The 17,601-nt window shown below is 42.2% G+C and overlaps 3 protein-coding genes across 3 annotated transcripts in view; 2 read left to right on the top strand and 1 right to left on the bottom strand.

Annotated features, from left to right (window-relative positions):
- The first annotated feature begins 2,766 nt into the window (after positions 1–2,766).
- Positions 2,767–17,601, top strand: part of LOC115198359 (perforin-1) — a 28,149-nt gene continuing 13,314 nt past the window's right edge. The window contains exon 1 of the mRNA XM_029760257.1: positions 2,767–3,503. Within this exon, the coding sequence (XP_029616117.1) occupies positions 3,461–3,503 (43 nt within the window). The 5' untranslated portion in view covers positions 2,767–3,460. The remainder of the gene's footprint in view (positions 3,504–17,601) is intronic.
- On the top strand, positions 3,729–5,074 carry ufsp1 (UFM1-specific peptidase 1). Its single transcript, XM_029760264.1, has one exon. The coding sequence runs from the start codon at positions 4,073–4,075 to the stop codon at positions 4,838–4,840; it is 768 nt and encodes a 255-aa protein (XP_029616124.1). The 5' UTR covers positions 3,729–4,072; the 3' UTR covers positions 4,841–5,074.
- Positions 13,440–15,210, bottom strand: LOC115198361 (endonuclease domain-containing 1 protein). The gene is made up of 3 exons (XM_029760259.1): positions 14,747–15,210; positions 14,103–14,309; positions 13,440–13,972 (listed from the first exon to the last, which is right to left on the bottom strand). Exons 1-3 carry the CDS (start codon positions 15,071–15,073, stop codon positions 13,595–13,597), a joined length of 912 nt encoding a protein of 303 aa, XP_029616119.1. The 5' UTR covers positions 15,074–15,210; the 3' UTR covers positions 13,440–13,594.

Here is a 17,601-nt window from a genome sequence, read left to right as displayed (position 1 = left end):
CTCTGAATGTCCTTGAGTGGCCCAGCCAGAGCACCGACTTGAACCTGATCGAACATCTCTGGAGAGACCTGAAAATAGCTGTGCAGCCATCCTCCCCATCCAACCTGACAGATCTTGAGAGGATCTGCAGAGAAGAATGGGAGAATTTCCCCAAATACAGGTGTGCCAAGCTTGTGAATACTTATGTAAATAAGGTATTTATATATATATATATATATATATATATATATATATATTAGCAAACATTTCTAAAAACCTGTTTTTGTGTTGTCATTATGGGGTATTGTGTGTAGATTGATGAAGAAAAAAAATGTATTTAATCCATTTTAGAATAAGGCCATAACGTAACAAAATGAGGAAAAAGGGAAGGGGTCTGAAACAGTACTTTCCAAATGCACTGTACATAGTAGTACATTCACACATACAGGAACTTACGCATGAAAGCCCACTGTTATCTATACAAACACAGGCTTGTTCCTCCCTGTTAGACACTGGCCCATGCTTTCCAATGCATTTGAAGCTGGGAACAGAGGGAGGGTCAGAGTTCAGTGTGACAACAAAGTCGTCCACTTCGATCGTCAGAGTGATGCAGCAGGCCTTACACCCTGGCCTCCAACAACACTGGCTCCCCCTGCTGGTATACAGTGGAGGTGCGAGCGAGCTCCATTCACCTGTTGTAGAGAGGAGTCAATGGCCTTGTCTGAATTCCCATTCTTGCCTTCTAAATGGTAGACATTTTGGGTATGTCAAAAATGTAATGGCTTATTTGCTCCGTGAGGCGTATTTTATAGAATATACGTTTCGTAATGCTTAGGTTGTTACGAGTGTACTGATACAAGTAGGACAAGTGACATCCCGTCAACTTTGAGAAAAACAACTTTATATCGGATTTGTGCGCATATTGTTCACACGCGTATCTGCACTCTCATTGGCTAGAATAGTCCCATCTGATCTCACCTCTTCCCGACTGCCTTCCATTGTTGACGTATTTTCATTTTTAGAGCGGCCACTCGACTATCTGGTCAATATAATCGATAATCTTCTACGACTCTATTCAGGAAGAAAATCGTCATTCGAGACCCACGTGTGTTTGACAACAGCTGATCATTAGATATGGTGACGCGCTGTACCAAAATTAACGAATGTCGGGAATCAACGAAATTGCGCATTAGATCTATGAATTCTCGGTATGGATGAGCCCAGTATGTTGATTTTTGTTCATTACGTCATTCTATTTTCTTAAACAGTACGTTCTAAGTAGAATGTAGTACGATTAGTACACAGTATGCAGTTTTAGTAAGTAGTTGGCAAGACGTATTTCAGACTCAGCCATTGTCTCTCTGTTGTTTGGTCCTTAGTGTAAATTACATGATTACCTTATGAAGTGGTAATACGTGGTGTAGTATGACAGATGCATAATTCTATCTTAAACTGTAAAATAGCGAAAATAAATTGTATTTGTGCTATTGTTGTCAGTGGTTGTGAGCTCATATCCCAGCCCTTAGTAAGTTCCACCTTTCATGATGCAGAGAGAGAAGTGTTGCAGCCCCATGGCACTGATGGTGGAGGTCATAGGCAGCCATGTTGAATCAGTTGGCTCCCCACTCACTTTGTTTCCTAAGAAACAAAAGCTATGAAATATGATACGTCTTTGTCTCCTTAATGACCATCTGCGAGTGGGCTACAAAGTGGACTGTAAAAGTCATGTTTTTTCTGTGGTTTGCTGTGTATCAGCCGTTCACCATTTACCTGCAGGGGGTGAAGAAGCATTGGCTATAGGCCTACAACATCCTATAGCTTCATATATTTTGACAATTTAAAGAGTGCATTGTCACTTAAATTGCCTACATACAGACAGAAACTTATTTGTCATTGACCATTAAAGACAGCCAAAAGAATAGTGAGACAGACCAAACTTTCTCATATAAAAGCTGCCACTATTTAATGTGTTATTTTAGTTTTTTCATTGCTACACTAGGCTACTTACTCTGGACTCACTGTCACAGTCCTGGGCTGGGTTTTCCAAAAGCATCATAGCACTAAAATCCTCTTTCGCCCATTTAGTTTCAATAGAATTAAGATTATTTTAGTGCTAGGATGATTTTGGGAAACCCAGGCCAGACCAATTCAGATGTAGACACCATCTAATGAAACAAGTGCACAGGAAAAATGTGAGGGTGAAGTGTTGCAATTGTGGTGAGGGTGAAGTGTTGGATTTGTGGTGAGGGTGAAGTGTTGTAATTGTGGTGGGGATCGTGATCCTTAGTTCCTGGAGTGCCCTGTAAGGGTGAATGAAATTGAGGTTAGAGTGGTCAATCGAATCTCCTATGCTGAGGTGATCAAAATAATTGAGATAACAAGTGATGCCAGTGAAGATATGGTAGTGGATATACCAGTGAAGATATGGTAGTGGATATACCAGTGAAGATATGGTAGTGGATATGCCAGTGATGATATGGTAGTGGATATACCAGTGAAGATATGGTAGTGGATATACCAGTGAAGATATGGTAGTGGATATACCAGTGAAGATATGGTAGTGGAAATACCAGTGAAGATATGGTAGTGGATATACCAGTGAAGATATGGTAGTGGATATACCAGTGAAGATATGGTAGTGGATATACCAGTGAAGATATGGTAGTGGATATACCAGTGAAGATATGGTAGTGGATATGCCAGTGATGATATGGTAGTGGATATACCAGTGAAGATATGGTAGTGGATATGCCAGTGAAGATATGGTAGTGGATATACCACAGACTGTAGAAAATGTTTGCTGCAAGACAAATATACCATGTGCATTAAAACGGTGGATTTTGTTGCGTTCCTTGCCACAGTTATAAACTGTACAGCAAGTCTCGGAGAAGTCGAAGAAACTGGACATTATTGTGGCTGCGGCAGAAACGTTTTTGGGACTCAGGGATTTTACATCTGAAGACTTGCAAGGGGTAATGGTAAGGGAAGACCCACCCCCAGGTTCCCCTTGAGCATGTGTAGGGGTCAGATCTGATAAAAAAATTTAACTGAAAAGTCGTTTGATTTATTTTTGGTAGTTCCGTTTTTTTCTGTTTCCATCCCGCATCGTAGATGGCAGGATGCACATTAAATTGTGTGATCGCAAATATACCACAGCAGAAGAATGTGAGGTTGCGAAAACAATGCCTCTCTCTTTTTGAAGAATTATCTATTCATTGTGTCCTAATTTTGCGTTTGGCACCTTCATTTCATAGCATGTTACTTGTAGCCCGTCTAAATCACAGTGGTTTTTTTAGAGGACTTGGGAGACAAAATTGAGACAAATTTACGGTTTCAAAGAAAAGCTGACCCAACAACAAAATGTATTGGCAGAGGGAGGAATCTCGAGACGACGTTGGAATAAATAAAAATAAAAAGTGGTCATCGTTAGTCATTATCTTCTCCACACGCGCACAAGGCAGAGAGATCACCACCAAGAACAATGTCATTTTTAGTAACAAAACATCTGGTCGACTATGAAAACGGTAAGACTGAGAAGTGTTAATTACTGCAATGCGTAATATCATACGGAATTTGACATGTTATGTGGTAGGCTATATTACAAATCATACAGACTGGACTGGTCATCCAGGCAGGATCACTGACAGACAGCTGTCAATCAATCATTTACAGGTGTGCGACTGTGCGCATGATGGAAACGAAGGGGGAGGTGTTAGGGAAGGGGGACAATCTATGTTTAAAATATTAAGAATAAGTAATCCATAAAATAGTGACCAATAACAAGCGCCAACGTCGCTTCAGAAAATGTTCCCCACCAAGCCCAGATAGGAACTCATTCGTCAACTTTTGCGGATAGAGGGAACTAGTTCAGCGACGAACTGAGTCGCAGTTCTGATCAGACTGTGAAAAACTCCACGTATGTTTTTCTCTGTACATCGAATAATATTCAAGGTATATGAAACAGGAAAACCGAGTGGCAAAATTGCACTTCTACCTGGATTTTTAAGGTTTAGATTGAAGAAGAAAATGACGTGCATCATGGAATGACAGCAGAATTGCCACATTGACAAGGGGTCTCGAGGGTTGAAGACACATGGCTAATCTAGAGGAAAACGTTTCTGCGGGGATTGACTGGGGTGAAACGGCAGTGGTGGGAGATAAACACAAAGGCACAGAGTGTAATGCAGATTGGACAGGGACTCTGCTGAATAATGCACACATTGGACTTCCTAGCCCAGCACCAGATGTTGTCAAATGCTCCCTAATATCTGGGGAGTGTCTCTACTTCCACTATGGGTGTGATGGTCAGGACGACAGGGGTTGGGGCTGTGGCTACCGCACCTTACAGACCATGGCCTCTTGGCTGTGCCAGAGCTGGGCCCCACCACCACCTAAGGGCAAATGCAGACCCCCACCCAGCCTCCCCGAAATCCAGCACGCCCTGGTTGCAATGGGGGACAAGCTTGCCATGTTCGCTGGCTCTCGCGAGTGGATAGGGACGTTTGAGGCGGCCCTGGTCCTCGACTACTACTACGACGTCCCCTGTAAGGTTGTCCACGTGCGGGGTGGAGGGGTAGAACTAGAGAGGGCTGCTGAGGAGCTCCACCAGCACTTCCAGAGCCAGGGGTCCCCTGTCATGATGGGAGGCGACCGGGACAACTCCTCCAAGGGGATCCTGGGTGTGTGCACTCGGCCTGGGGGCCAGGGGAGCTACCTGCTGGTGATGGACCCTCACTACTATGGGCCCAGACTGGAGATGACGTCGGTGCAGGGCCTGGGGTGGGTGTCGTGGAAAAAAGTAGGGTCACTGGATCATAGCTCTTTCTATAACTTGTGTCTGCCTCAGACTTCCCGGAAATAAAACGGAGAAGGACAGATCAGGGGGAAAAGAGAGGTGTCGTGAACTCTTTGGCTGCGTTTACACAGGCAGCCCAATTCTGATATTTTTTCCCACTAATTGCAGCCAGATAGTATTCTTGTAAGGACTTAATTGGATAATCGCTTCATTAAATGTCTGAGAAAATATTTGAAAAATAATATATATTTGAAAGAGAACATCTGTTTATGATCCACAAATAAAGATATGTTAAATATATTTGTACTGTCCTGTACAGCAGTAGGGACTGGTAGTGTATGAGTATAACACTATTGCCCCCCCCTAAATGCAGACTTCATATGGTGTGAGGACATTACCATAGAAACAGAATCACTCTAGTTCTGTGTAGGGTTGCAAAATTCCTGGGGCCTCATTTATCAATCATGCGTACGTGCAAATCTGCGTAAACCCAAGTGTGATTAATCAATATGAATGTTTCCTTCAGAGTGTGCTCAACTCTACTGATACTTCTGTCACAAACTGTTGTGTTACATTAAGTAGCAAATGTGGCTACTCTGGTCTTGGCATGTACACTCTAGCCAACAGCTCACAGATACAGTGCAGGTAGGCTGTGCGGGTTGTCTAGTCTACATGATGAGATTATTATGGATAAGAGAGAGAATATTGTATTTGTCAAACGTCAGTCAAGCATCGATCGTCATGTCACCAGAGTAAGATTCTCAATATTTTTTGGAAAGGAGCATCAACTTGGGATGCATGATATACAGTTTAAGTCGGAAGTTTACATACACCTTAGCCAAATACATTTAAACCAAGTTTTTCTGACATTTAATCCTAGTAAAAATTCCTTGTTTTAGGTCAGTTTGGATCACCACTTTATTTTAAGAATGTAAAATGTCAGAATAATAATAAAGAGTGATTTATTTCAGCTTTTATTTCTTTCATCACATTCCCAGTGGTTCAGAAGTTTACATACACTCAATTAGTATTTGGTAGCATTGCCTTTAAATTGTTTAACTTGGGTCAAACGTTTTGGGTAGCCTTCCACAAGCTTCTCACAATAAGTTGGGTGAATTTTGGCCCATTCCTCCTGACAGAGCTGGTGTAACTGAGTCAGGTTTGTAGGCCTCCTTGCTCGCACATGCTTTTTCAGTTCTGCCCACATATTTTCTATAGGATTGAGGTCAGGGCTTTGTGATGGCCACTCCAATACCTTGACTTTGTTGTCCTTAAGCCATTTTGCCACAACTTTGGAAGTATGCTTGGGGTCATTGTTCATTTGGAAGACCCATTTGCAACCAAGCTTTAACTTCCTGACTAATGTCTTGAGATGTTGCTTCAATATATCCACATACTTTTCCTCTCTCATGATGCCATCTATTTTGTGAAGTGCACCAGTCCCTCCTGCAACAAAGCACCCCCACAACATGATGCTGTCACCCCCGTGCTTCACGGTTGGGATGATGTTCTTCGGCTTGCAAGCATCCCCCTTTTTCCACCAAACATAACGATGGTCATTGTGGCCTAACAGTTCTATTTTTGTTTCATCAGACCAGAGGACATTTCTCCAAAAAGTACCATCTTTGTCCCCATGTGCAGTTGCAAACCGTAGGCTTGCTTTTTTATGGTGGTTTTGGAGCAGTGGCTTCTTCCTTACTGAGTGGCCTTTCAGGTTATGTCGATATAGGACTCGTTTTACTGTGGATATAGATACTTTTGTACCTGTTTCCTCCAGCATCTTCACAAGGTCCTTTGCTGTTGTTCTGAGATTGATTTGCACTTTTCGCACCAAAGTATGTTCATCTCTAGGAGACAGAACACGTCTCCTTCCTGAGCGGTATGATGGCTGCGTGGTCCCATGGTGTTTATACTTACGTACTATTGTTTGTACAGATGAACGTGGTACCTTCAGGTGTTTGTAAATTGCTCCCAAGGATAACCCAGACTTGTGGAGGTCTACGATTTTCTTTCTGAGGTCTTGGCGGATTTCTTTTGATTTTCCCATAATGTCAAGCAAAGAGGCACTGAATTTGAAGGTAGGCCTTGAAATACATCCACAGGTACACCTCCAATTGACTCAAATGATGTAAATTAGCCTATCAGAAGCTTCTAAAGCCATGACATAATTTTCTGGAATTTTCCAAGCTGTTTAAAGGCACAGTCAACTGAGTGTATGTAAACTTCTGACCCACTGGAATTGTAATACAGTGAATTATAAGTGAAATAATCTGTCTGTAAACAATAGTTGGAAAAATTACTTGTGTCATGCCCAAAGTAGATGTCTTAACTTGCCAAACAATGTGTGGAGTGGTTTAAAAATGAGTTTTAATGACTCCAACCTAAGTGTATGTAAACTTCCCACTTCAACTGTATATAACTTACACTACCGTTCAATGATATGGTGTTGCCACCAGCTGCATTAAGTACTGCAGTGCATCTCCTCATGGATTGCACAAGATTGGCCAGTTCTTGCTGAGCTGTTACCCCACTCTAGAGGTCAACCTGGCCGATTAATAAGGCATTTTTGAACGCCGATTATGGCCGATAACATTGCATTCCACGAGGAAATTGTGTGGCAGGCTGCTAACCTGTTACGCGAGTGCAGCACGGAGCCAAGGTAAGATGCTAGCTAGCATTAAAGTTACCTTATAAAAAACAATCAATCTTCACATAATCAATACTTAACTACACATGGTTGATGATATTACTAGATTAACTAGCTTGCCCTGCGTTGCATATAATCAATGCGGTGCCTGTTAATTTATCATCGAATCACAGCCTACTTCACCAATGATTTAACAGAAGCGCATTCGCGAAAAAAGAACAATCGTTGCACGTATGTACCTAACCATAAACATCAATGCCTTTCTTTAAAATATATTTTTTTAAACCTGCATATTTAGTTAAAAGAAATTAATGTTAGCAGGCAATATTAACTAGGGAAACTGTGTCACTTCTCTTGCGTTCATTGCACGCAGTCAGGGTATATGCAACAGTTCGGACCGCCTGGCTCATTGCGAACTAATTTGCCAGAATTTTACATAAATATGACATACCATTGAAGGTTGTGCAATGTAACAGCAATATTTAGACTTAGGGTTGCCACCCGTTAGATAAAATATGGAACAGTTCCGTATTTCACTGAAAGAATAAACATTTTGTTTTCGAAATGATAGTTTCTGGATTTGACCATATTAATGACCAAAGGTTCTTATTTCTGTGTTTATTATATTATAATTAAGTCTATGATTTGATATTTGATAGAGCAGTCTGACTGAGCGGTGGTAGGCAGCAGCAGGCTCGTAAGCATTCATTCAAACAGCACTTTACTGCGTTTTCCAGCAGCTCTTAGCAACGCTTGAAGCACAGCACTGTTTATGACTTCAAGCCTATCAACTCCCAAGATTGGCTGGCAATACTAAAGTGCCTATACGAACATCCAATAGTCAAAGGTATATGAAATACAAATGGTATAGAGAGAAATAGTCGACGCGTCATAATTCCTATAACTACAAGCTAAAACTTCTTAACTGGGAATATTGAACCACCAGCTTTCATATGTTCTGAGCAAGCACATATTGCACTTTTACTTTCTTCTCCAACACTGTTTTTGCATTATTTAAACCAAATTGAGCATGTTTCATTATTTATTTGAGACTAAATAGATTTTATTTATGTATTATATTAAGTTGAAATAAGTGTTCATTGTTCATTCAGTATTGTTGTAATTGTCATTATTACAAATATATATATAAAAATTGGACGATTAATCGGTAGCGGCTTTTTTTGGTCCTCCAATAATCGGTATCGGTATTGAAAAATCATAAATCGGTCAACCTCTACCCCACTCTTCCACCAAGGCACCTGCAAGTTCCCAGACATTTCTGGGGGGAATGGCCCTAGCCCTCACCCTCCGATCCAATAGGTCCCAGACTTGCTCAATGGGATTAAGATCTGGGCTTTTAGCTGGCCATGGCAGAACACTGACATTCCTGTCTTGCAGGAAATCACGCACAGAACAAGCAGTATGGCTGGTGGCATTGTCATGCTGGAGGGTCATGTCAGGATGAGCCTGCAGGAAGGGTACCACATGAGGGAGGAGGATGTCTTCCCTGTAACGCACAGCGTTGAGATTGACTGCAATGACAACAAGCTCAGTCCGATGATGCTGTGACACACCGCCCCAGACAATGATGGACCCTCCACCTCCAAATCGATCCCGCTCCAGAGTACAGGCCTTGGTGTAACGCTCATTCCTTCGACGATAAACGCGAATCCGACCATCACCCCTGGTGAGACAAAACCGCGACTCGTCAGTGAAGAGCACTTTTTGCCAGTCCTGTCTGGTCCAGCGACGGTGGGTTTGTGCCCATAGGCGACATTGTTGCTGGTGATGTCTGGTGAGGACCTGCCTTACAACAGGCCTACAAGCCCTCAGTCCAGCCTCTCTCAGCCTACTGTGGACAATCTGAGCACTGATGGAGGGATTGTGCGTTCCTGGTGTAACTCAGGCAGTTGTTGTTGCCATCCTGTACCTGTCCCGCAGGTGTGATATTCGGATGTACCGATCCTGTGCAGGTGTTGTTACACGAGGTCTGCCACTGCGAGGACGATCAGCTGTCTGTCCTGTCTCCCTGTAGCGCTGTCTTAGGCGTCTCACAGTACGGACATTGCAATCGGCAAACCTCATGCCTCTTTGTAGCATGCCTAAGGCACGTTCACGCAGATGAGCAGGGACTCTGGGCATCTTTCTTTTGGTGTTTTTCAGTCAGTAGAAAGGCCTCTTTAGTGTCCTAATTTTTCCTAACTGTGACCTTAATTGCCTACCATCTGTTAGTGTCTTAACGACCGTTCCACAGGTGCATGTTCATTAATTGTTTATGGTTCATTGAACAAGCATGGGAAACAGTGTTTAAACCCTTTACAATGACAAGCTGTGAAGTTATTTGTTTTTTTACGAATTATCTTTGAAAGACAGGGTTCTGAAAAAGGTACGTTTCTTTTTTTTGCTGAGTTTATTTATTGAAGCTGCCAGGTGAGGACATGTGAGGCGTCTGTTTCTTAAACAAGACACTAATGTACTGTGTTCTTGCTCAGTTCTGCACCGGGGCCTCCCACTTCTCTTTCTATTCTGGTTAGACAGTTTGCTCTGTTCTGTGAAGGGAGTAGTACACAGCGTTGTACGAGATCTTCAGTTTCTTGTCAATTACTCGCATGGAATAGCCTTAATTTCTCAGAACAAGAATAGACTGACGAGTTTCAGAAGAAAGTACTTTGTTTCTGGCCATTTTGAGCCTGTAATCGAACCCACAAATGCTGATGCTCCAGATACTCAATTAGTCTAAAGAAGGCCAGTTTTATTGCTTTTCAGCTGTGCTAACAAAATTGCAAAAGGTTTTTCTAATGATCAATTAGACTTTTAAAATGATTAACTTGGATTAGCTAACACAACATGCCATTTGAACACAGGAGTGATGGTTGCTGATAATGGGCCCACATACTATGTAGATATTCCATTAAAAATCAGCGGTTTCCAGCTACAATTGTAATTTACAACATTAGCAATATCTACACTGTATTTCTGATCAATTTGGTGTTATTTTTATGGACCAAAAAATAGCTTTTCTTTCAAAACAAGGACATTTCTAAGTGACCCCAAACTCTTGAACGGCAGTGTCGGTACATGACGCCATCGTAAAACCTTTCGCTATACGTGCAACACAGCATTTCTAAACTAACCCACAATGTCTGCTGTGTGGATCGAGCAGTCAACAAGTCGAGCAGTCATTTGAAAGCGTAACAACATTGGCTTTCGCCGACTGGTCGTGCACCGGTACACACTACCAAGTGCACTATTTTTCAGATGTTGCCCTACCGGAGTTACACAGTAATAGCGTCACTGCTATTAGCTTCACGACATGCATACTATGTAACGCCGTTTGGGTCTTTGCGTGTCAAAAAAAGATACAGTAGCACTGTCAAAGCTGTACAAAAATGTATTTACAATACCGCAGTCAAACTGCAGTCATGTTCATTATTCTTAGCAATGATTTAGGAATCCTTGTGAGTAAGTATTAGCTAGGTTGCCACTTGTTGTTCGCCTATTGAAATTGAACTTCAGTTCATGTAAATAAATAGCTAGCCAGCTACTTAACCCTGTTGCCCAAAGATAACGTTATAAGCAGCCAGCTAGCTTCATCTGGCTAGTGAGGCTCGACCTGACCGGGATATGTGTTGTGAAGCTAGCCACAATAAGGATTAGGCACAATGTTGGAATTTGCGGTTTGCCTTCAAAATAAAAGTATGTGATTGACAGTGATGCAAATGAATACAAACAGTATAATTATGCCATACTTTTATTTTGAAGGCAAACCGCAAAGTCCACTATTGTGGCCAATCCTTATTGTGGCTAGCTTCACATAGATGGGTCCGACCACTATTTATCAAATAAGAACTGTCTTATAAATTAGGGTTATTTTAGATGATGACACCTAGCTATATAGTTAGCTAACTAGCTAACTATATAGCTACTGAAACAGATTGTCATTTTGCTATGTTTTTGTGGAAGAACATTGTTTTCATCCATCAGCAAGCTAGCTTTTTTTTAATGACCAGCATTGTAGGTGCGCGAGACAACTTTACTAGCATCATAGCATACGTGACATATGGAATACAAGTGATAGTGTAATCAATGTGTAATAACTCCGTAAAAATGTATGAACACGTTAAATTATTATGTGGTGTGCAGTCATATTCAGGTCCTGATTGGTCAACAAGCTTATTTGGCACGTCAAATAGTGTTTAAAAGTATATATTTTGTCACGCAAAGACCCAAGCGGCGTTCCATAGAAATCCTGGTTGAGAATGAAACAACCCAACAAATTAACAACGAAACAGCACAGCAAGTAAGTGAAAGAAATAGGTTTTGTTTATGTTTTACTGGTAATGAGGACATACGTAAATGCCAAAAAAATAACATTTTGGTCAGTGTGTGTGTGTAACCTTTATTTAACAAATAAAGTCAGTTAAGAATAAATTCTTATTTACAATGACGGCCTACACCGACCAAACCTAGACGACGCTGGGCCAAATGTGAGCCGCCCTATGGGACTCCCAATCACGGCCGGATGTGATACAGCCTGGATTCGAGATTGAGATGCAGTGCCTTAACACACACACATGGACACAGTGGTCTAACTATTTAATTGTACTAGAATGCTTAAAAGGCCGCTAATAAATATCAGTTATCGGTATCGGGTGTTTTGGCAAGGAAAATATTGGATATCGGTATTGGCCAAAAATGTAATATCGGTGCATCACTAGCATCAACATCACTGTGCACTTTCACCACCCTGTGAAGTTCATCATAAGTTATTTCATAGTCTAATAAAGGGCATGGTTTCCCGAGTTGTGGTGGGAGGACTACACCAGAGGAGGCTGGTGGGAGAAGCTATAATAGGAGAGGCATATTGTAATGCTTGGAATCGAATAGAGGGAATGGTATCAAACTAATGGAAACCATATTCCATTCCAGCCATTACAATGAGCCCGTCCTCCTATAGCTCCTCCCACCAGCTTCCTCTGGACTACACGCCATGCCATTGCATGACTCCAAGTTTACTTCGATATGATGGTTGTTAGCACCCCTATTTCAGTCAGAATTTGTAAAATTTTCGTAGCGTTTATGGGTAGCACTGTTGTATTTCATAAGATGGCGTTGTATAGTCCCCACAGGCTTTAAAAGGATGATTTTGACCATATATGGTTAATTAGGGGCGTTTCGAAATGCAAATAGCCAAGGTCGTGCACGAGCACTGAGTCTGAGAACAATTGGTATTTATCTATGGTTTATCTCCTACCGGTGTGCATATGAGGCTCGTAGGATTGTTTGATAAATCACACTTTTTCTTTGCCAACGGAAATGGTAAATTCCATTCGTAAGTAGTATTTGAGAATAGTTTCTACGTAATATTGATAAATGAGGCCCCTGGAACTTTCAATAAATTCCCTGTTTTTTCCGAAATCCCGGTTCCCGAAATCAGGGATCCTCCAAACAGGATTTCTGGAAAAATGTTTTTTTGTCGTTGAAAGTTCCAGGGAATTTTGCAACCCTAGTTCTGTGGCAGTAAATAAACCTTTAAAAGATGACTACAAGCTTGGTGAATATAATTCCGGAATGTGAATACAGTAATTATCCAACATGAATTCTTATGGATTCACTTCATCTCGTACCAGATAATCAACATCTTGACTTTCTTCTATGACGTTCATTGCGGTCTGTCTCTGCAGTAGAGAATATAAGCCCGGCAAGTTCTCCTTGATTCAAATCACTCTGACTTGTTCTTGTTACCCAGAGGCCAACATGCAAATGAAGCTTCTGATCAAAGAACAGACATTGGGTTTTAAATAGGACCTGATTATTTTACATGGAGAAGGGTTTTACCACCCAAATGCTGCTATGTCTATAATCTCAAAAGGCTCTGAGTCTGACTGCACATTTTAGGAGCAGTGTCTGCATGAAAGTGAGATTCATTTTCATACAAAAAGCTGTTTCTTGAACTAGGGGTTAGGCCTACACTTCACATTCGTTTTGTTATAGATTGAATGGACAATGGAGACGGAACAAGGTTTGAAAGATCATCTTTATTGCTTGTAAGCAACAACTCACCCACAGGCTACATTCATATTTTCAGAATCTACTCGATACAAAAAGTAGATGACAATGTAGAGGTGACATTGAGGCTGGCATGATTGTAATCACTATCACAAGGTTGCTCTCTATGAGTCAGGCACACAGTCGTTGTAGAAGATCTGGAAGTTCTTGTCCACGTCCATCCTTCCCCTGAGGAACTTCTCCAGGTTCTTCACCGGAACCTCCACCAGGTGGTTGTTGACGCGGTCATTCAGCCCGTAGGCCCCGAACGCCGGGAACTTGTACCGCAGGAAGTAGGGCGCGTTCTGGTCGTAGTCGGTGCAGCAGTAGGCCGACCACATGTACTCGGGAATGGCCACGCGGTCCAGGTTGTCGCGGCGGATCATGTTCCCAGAGGTTGTGACCCCGGTGACAACGTAGGCTTTGCCGCGGCAGTAGTTGTTGAGGCGCTTGCGGATGAGGTCCTCGTGCTCGGCCCAGGGCCCGATATTGAACTCACGGATCTGGGGCAAAAAGCAAGATCATTCCTGTTATTTCCCCATACTTCTTCTTCTTCCAACCTCTCCTACGCTTAAACAGTGTAAGGTAGACACACCAAACTACCTTTTATATGTGCAGACTGAACCAACTTACCTGGGGCACCACGTTGGTCAGTGTGTAGGTGGAGGCCTTGTCCAGGGGATCAGCCTGGTGCTCGTCGGGGTTGAGATGCCCTCTCTCGTACTGGACCACGTCGGCATAGTCCTCCAGCACCGCCTGGCTGTCCTCAAAGTTCATGTGCATGTGGGAGGAGGACTGGGGGAACGGCTCCATGTTGCTACTGCCCTTCTCTGACGCCAACTACAGACGGACGGGGGGTAGGAGGGAGAGAGAGGGGGTAGAGGATTTTGAGGAAGAAATTAAGATGAATTTAATTTGCATATGCACAATACTGCTGCCTACATGAACAGATTACAACAATGTCCTATTGTAACACCAATTCACACAGCCCATGAAGCGGCTTATCTTAAGCTTCTAATTTTGCCTAGAGCAGCAATATTGTCCTCACAGCTCGGCAAGCTTTACCTACTAGTGTATGGGTGTCAGTCATCTGCATCCATGAGAGAACCTTTATCAAACATGTTTTGAAATTACATAATGGGGTTGCTGACTCGCTATATTGGAGCATATAAACATTTTGGCCTATGTTCAAAGGCAAAATCCAACACACACACACACACACACACACACACACACACACACACACACACACACTACATACACACACACTATTCTACCTGTGGCTCGAACATCCAGGGAAAGTCTACCCTCTTCTCACCATCGGACTTCTTGAAGGTATAGGCCGAGTAGACAGGGATGTGTTTGTGGGGGTCGTAGAGGGTGACGAAGCGCGGCTTGTCCTCGTAGCGCTGGCAGAGCTTCTTCAGGGAGTTGCTGAGGAGGTAGCCCCGAGGTGGGGTTCCCATGTACAGGGAGTCCTTACAGCGCTCCACGTGGTTGAAGTCCTCCACCACCCCGGCCTGGGACTCTCGCATACAGCCCAGTATCAGCAGGACCGCCAGGGACAGAGAAGAGTAGATGGATAAGTGTTTCACGGTGACCATGTTAGCTACTCAATTCTCTCTTGAACTGATCTTGTTTAGTTGTCTTGTTTGCCTCCCTCTGTGTCGGCATGTGTTCCCCTCGCTCCTCTCCCTTCACTCTTTCCCGTGGTAGTCTATAACTCTCTGTACAGTCTCATCTCTCTCATGAAGAGATACTCAGTGGGTCGGCCCATCTCGACTTCCCATTGTCAAGTCTATTTCCATATATTCAAAGTGGCGAGCCGGCCATAGCAAAGTGAAGAGCATCAGTTAATGTTATCAGTGTTCAGCTTTCTTAGATTACCCAGGACTAGTCCCAGCTAAAGCATGAAGCATTGGATAGATGTCTTTTACTTAGTAATATGAAAACACAGGCTCTGTTAGGCCCTGAAAGGCTGTGTTTTTTTGTTATGCATCTCATGCTCTTTGCTCTGTCAGTGTCCATCGGTGCAGAACGTAGTCAGAGCTGATTGTGATCTCTCCACTGTAGACGGCCTCTCATCCTCTGAAGTGGAGAGGTGCAAAGTGTGTGTAGCTCTGCGGCTAGTCTTATCTGCTTATCCTCTCATGTAAAGACTGAGGTGTGAGCAGAATAAGGCTCTGTGCAGCGGTAGACTGGAAATGAAACTTCAGCAAGGCTCTGAAACAAAATGGAGGCCTAGCTGTGCGATGGCAATTTTCCTTCAGACTTCTTGTGGATTCATTGATTTTCACTGGAATTAGTATGATGGGTTTCCAGTAAAGAAGGGTGTGGAGGTACAGGAAAACAACATTCCATCCAGGAATTTCAGTGAAATCAGTAGCAATGACTTTGTTTTTATTTCTACTCATTATTATTGGTGAAACCTGTCTGAATAGTTGCTGTTTCACTAAGTTCCTGTTGAATGTGGGAGTTGTTTAACACCCAGAGGTTGCATAACACCCCTTCCACGCAGCAGCTGAATATTGCTCTGAATAAAAAGCGTTGCTAATGTATTAGTCATATCATAGCACGCTTTTATATATAGTACATCTGTTGTATGTCAGAGGATATGAGTCAACAAACTGTTGGAATCGGTGAACTTTATTCAATCACACATACAGTGCCTTCAGAAAGTATTCAGACCCCTTGACTTTTTCCACATTTGCTTGTGTTACAGCCTGAATTTAAAATGGATTAAATTGAGATTTTATGTCACTGGCCTACACACAATAACCTATAATGTCAAAGTGGAATTTAGTTTTTTGACATTTACATTTTTGTAATAAAAAATGAAAAGCTGAAATGTCTTGAGTCAATAAGTATTCAACCCCTTTGTTATGGCAAGGATAAATAAGTTCAGGAGTAAACATTTGCTTAACAAGTCACATAATAAGTTGCATGAACTCACTCTGTGTGCAATAATAGTGTTTAACATGATTTTTGAATGACTACCTCATCTCTGTTTACTTAAAAAAAAATAGGCAACTAAGTTAAGAACAAATTCTTATTTTCAATGACGGCCTAGGAACAGTGGTTTAACTGCCTTGTTCAACGGCAGAACGACAGATTTTTACCTTGTCAGCTCGGGGATTTGATCTTGCTACATTTCGGTTACTAGTCCAACGCTCTAACCACTAGGCTACCTGCCGCCCCACACATACAATTATCTGTAAGGTCCCTCAGTCAAGCAGTGAATTTAAAACAGATTCAACCACAAAGACCAGGGAGGTTTTCCAATGCCTCGTAAAGAAGGGCACCTACCCAGACATTGAATATCCCTTTGAGCATGGTTATTAATTACACTTTGGATGGTGTATCAGTACACCCAGTCACTACAAAGATACAAGTGTCCTTTGTAACTCAGTTGCCGGAGAGGAAGGAAACCGCTCAGGGATTTCACCAAGAGGCCAATGGTGACATTAAAACAGTTACAGAGTTTAATGGCTGTGATAGGAGAAAACTGAGGATGGATCAACAACATTGTAGTTACTCCACAATACTAACCTAATTGACAGAGTGAAAATCCTGTTTGCAACAAGGCACTAAAGTAATTCTGCAAAAAATGTGGCCAAGTAATTCACTTTTTGTCCTGAATACAACACATTACTGAGTACCACTCTCCATATTTTCAAGCGTAGTGATGGCTGCATCATGTTATGGGTATGCTTGTAATCAACTAGGGAGTTTTTCAGGTTAAAAAATAAACTGAATAAAGCTAAACACAGGCAAACTCCTAGAGGAAAACCTGGTTCTGTCTGCTTTCCACCAGACACTGGGAGATGAATACACCATTCAGCAGGACAATAACATAAAACACAAGGCCAAATCTACATTACCGTGGAGTTGCTTACCAAGAAGAGAGTAAATGTTCCTGAGTGGCAGAGTTATAGTTTTAACTTAAATATACTTGAAAATCTATGGCAAGACCTGAAAAAGGTTGTCTAGCCATGATAAACAACTCATTTGACAGAGTTTGAAAAGAATAATGGGCAAATGCTGCACATTCCAGGTGTGGAAAGCTCTTAGAGACTTACCCAGAAAGACTCACTTCTACAAAGTATTGACTCAGGGGTGTGAAAACTTATGT

The sequence above is a fragment of the Salmo trutta genome, chromosome 8, assembly GCF_901001165.1.
Source record: "Salmo trutta chromosome 8, fSalTru1.1, whole genome shotgun sequence".
Taxonomy (NCBI): Eukaryota; Metazoa; Chordata; class Actinopteri; order Salmoniformes; family Salmonidae; genus Salmo; species Salmo trutta.
Note: the sequence above shows the minus strand (reverse complement) of the source record. Positions and strands in the feature narration are given on the sequence as shown.

What these genes read in the sequence shown, in the direction of transcription:
- ufsp1 (XM_029760264.1), top strand. Translation starts at nt 4,073, where the DNA reads ATGGCTAATCTAGAGGAAAACGTTTCTGCGGGGATTGACTGGGGTGAA.
- LOC115198361 (XM_029760259.1), bottom strand. Translation starts at nt 15,073, where the DNA reads ATGGTCACCGTGAAACACTTATCCATCTACTCTTCTCTGTCCCTGGCG. An exon ending in CCTGGATGTTCGAGCCACAG is followed by an intron (nt 14,310 to 14,746) that starts GTAGAATAGTGT and finishes GTCCGTCTGTAG; the next exon opens with TTGGCGTCAGAGAAGGGCAG. An exon ending in TGACCAACGTGGTGCCCCAG is followed by an intron (nt 13,973 to 14,102) that starts GTAAGTTGGTTC and finishes TTTTTGCCCCAG; the next exon opens with ATCCGTGAGTTCAATATCGG.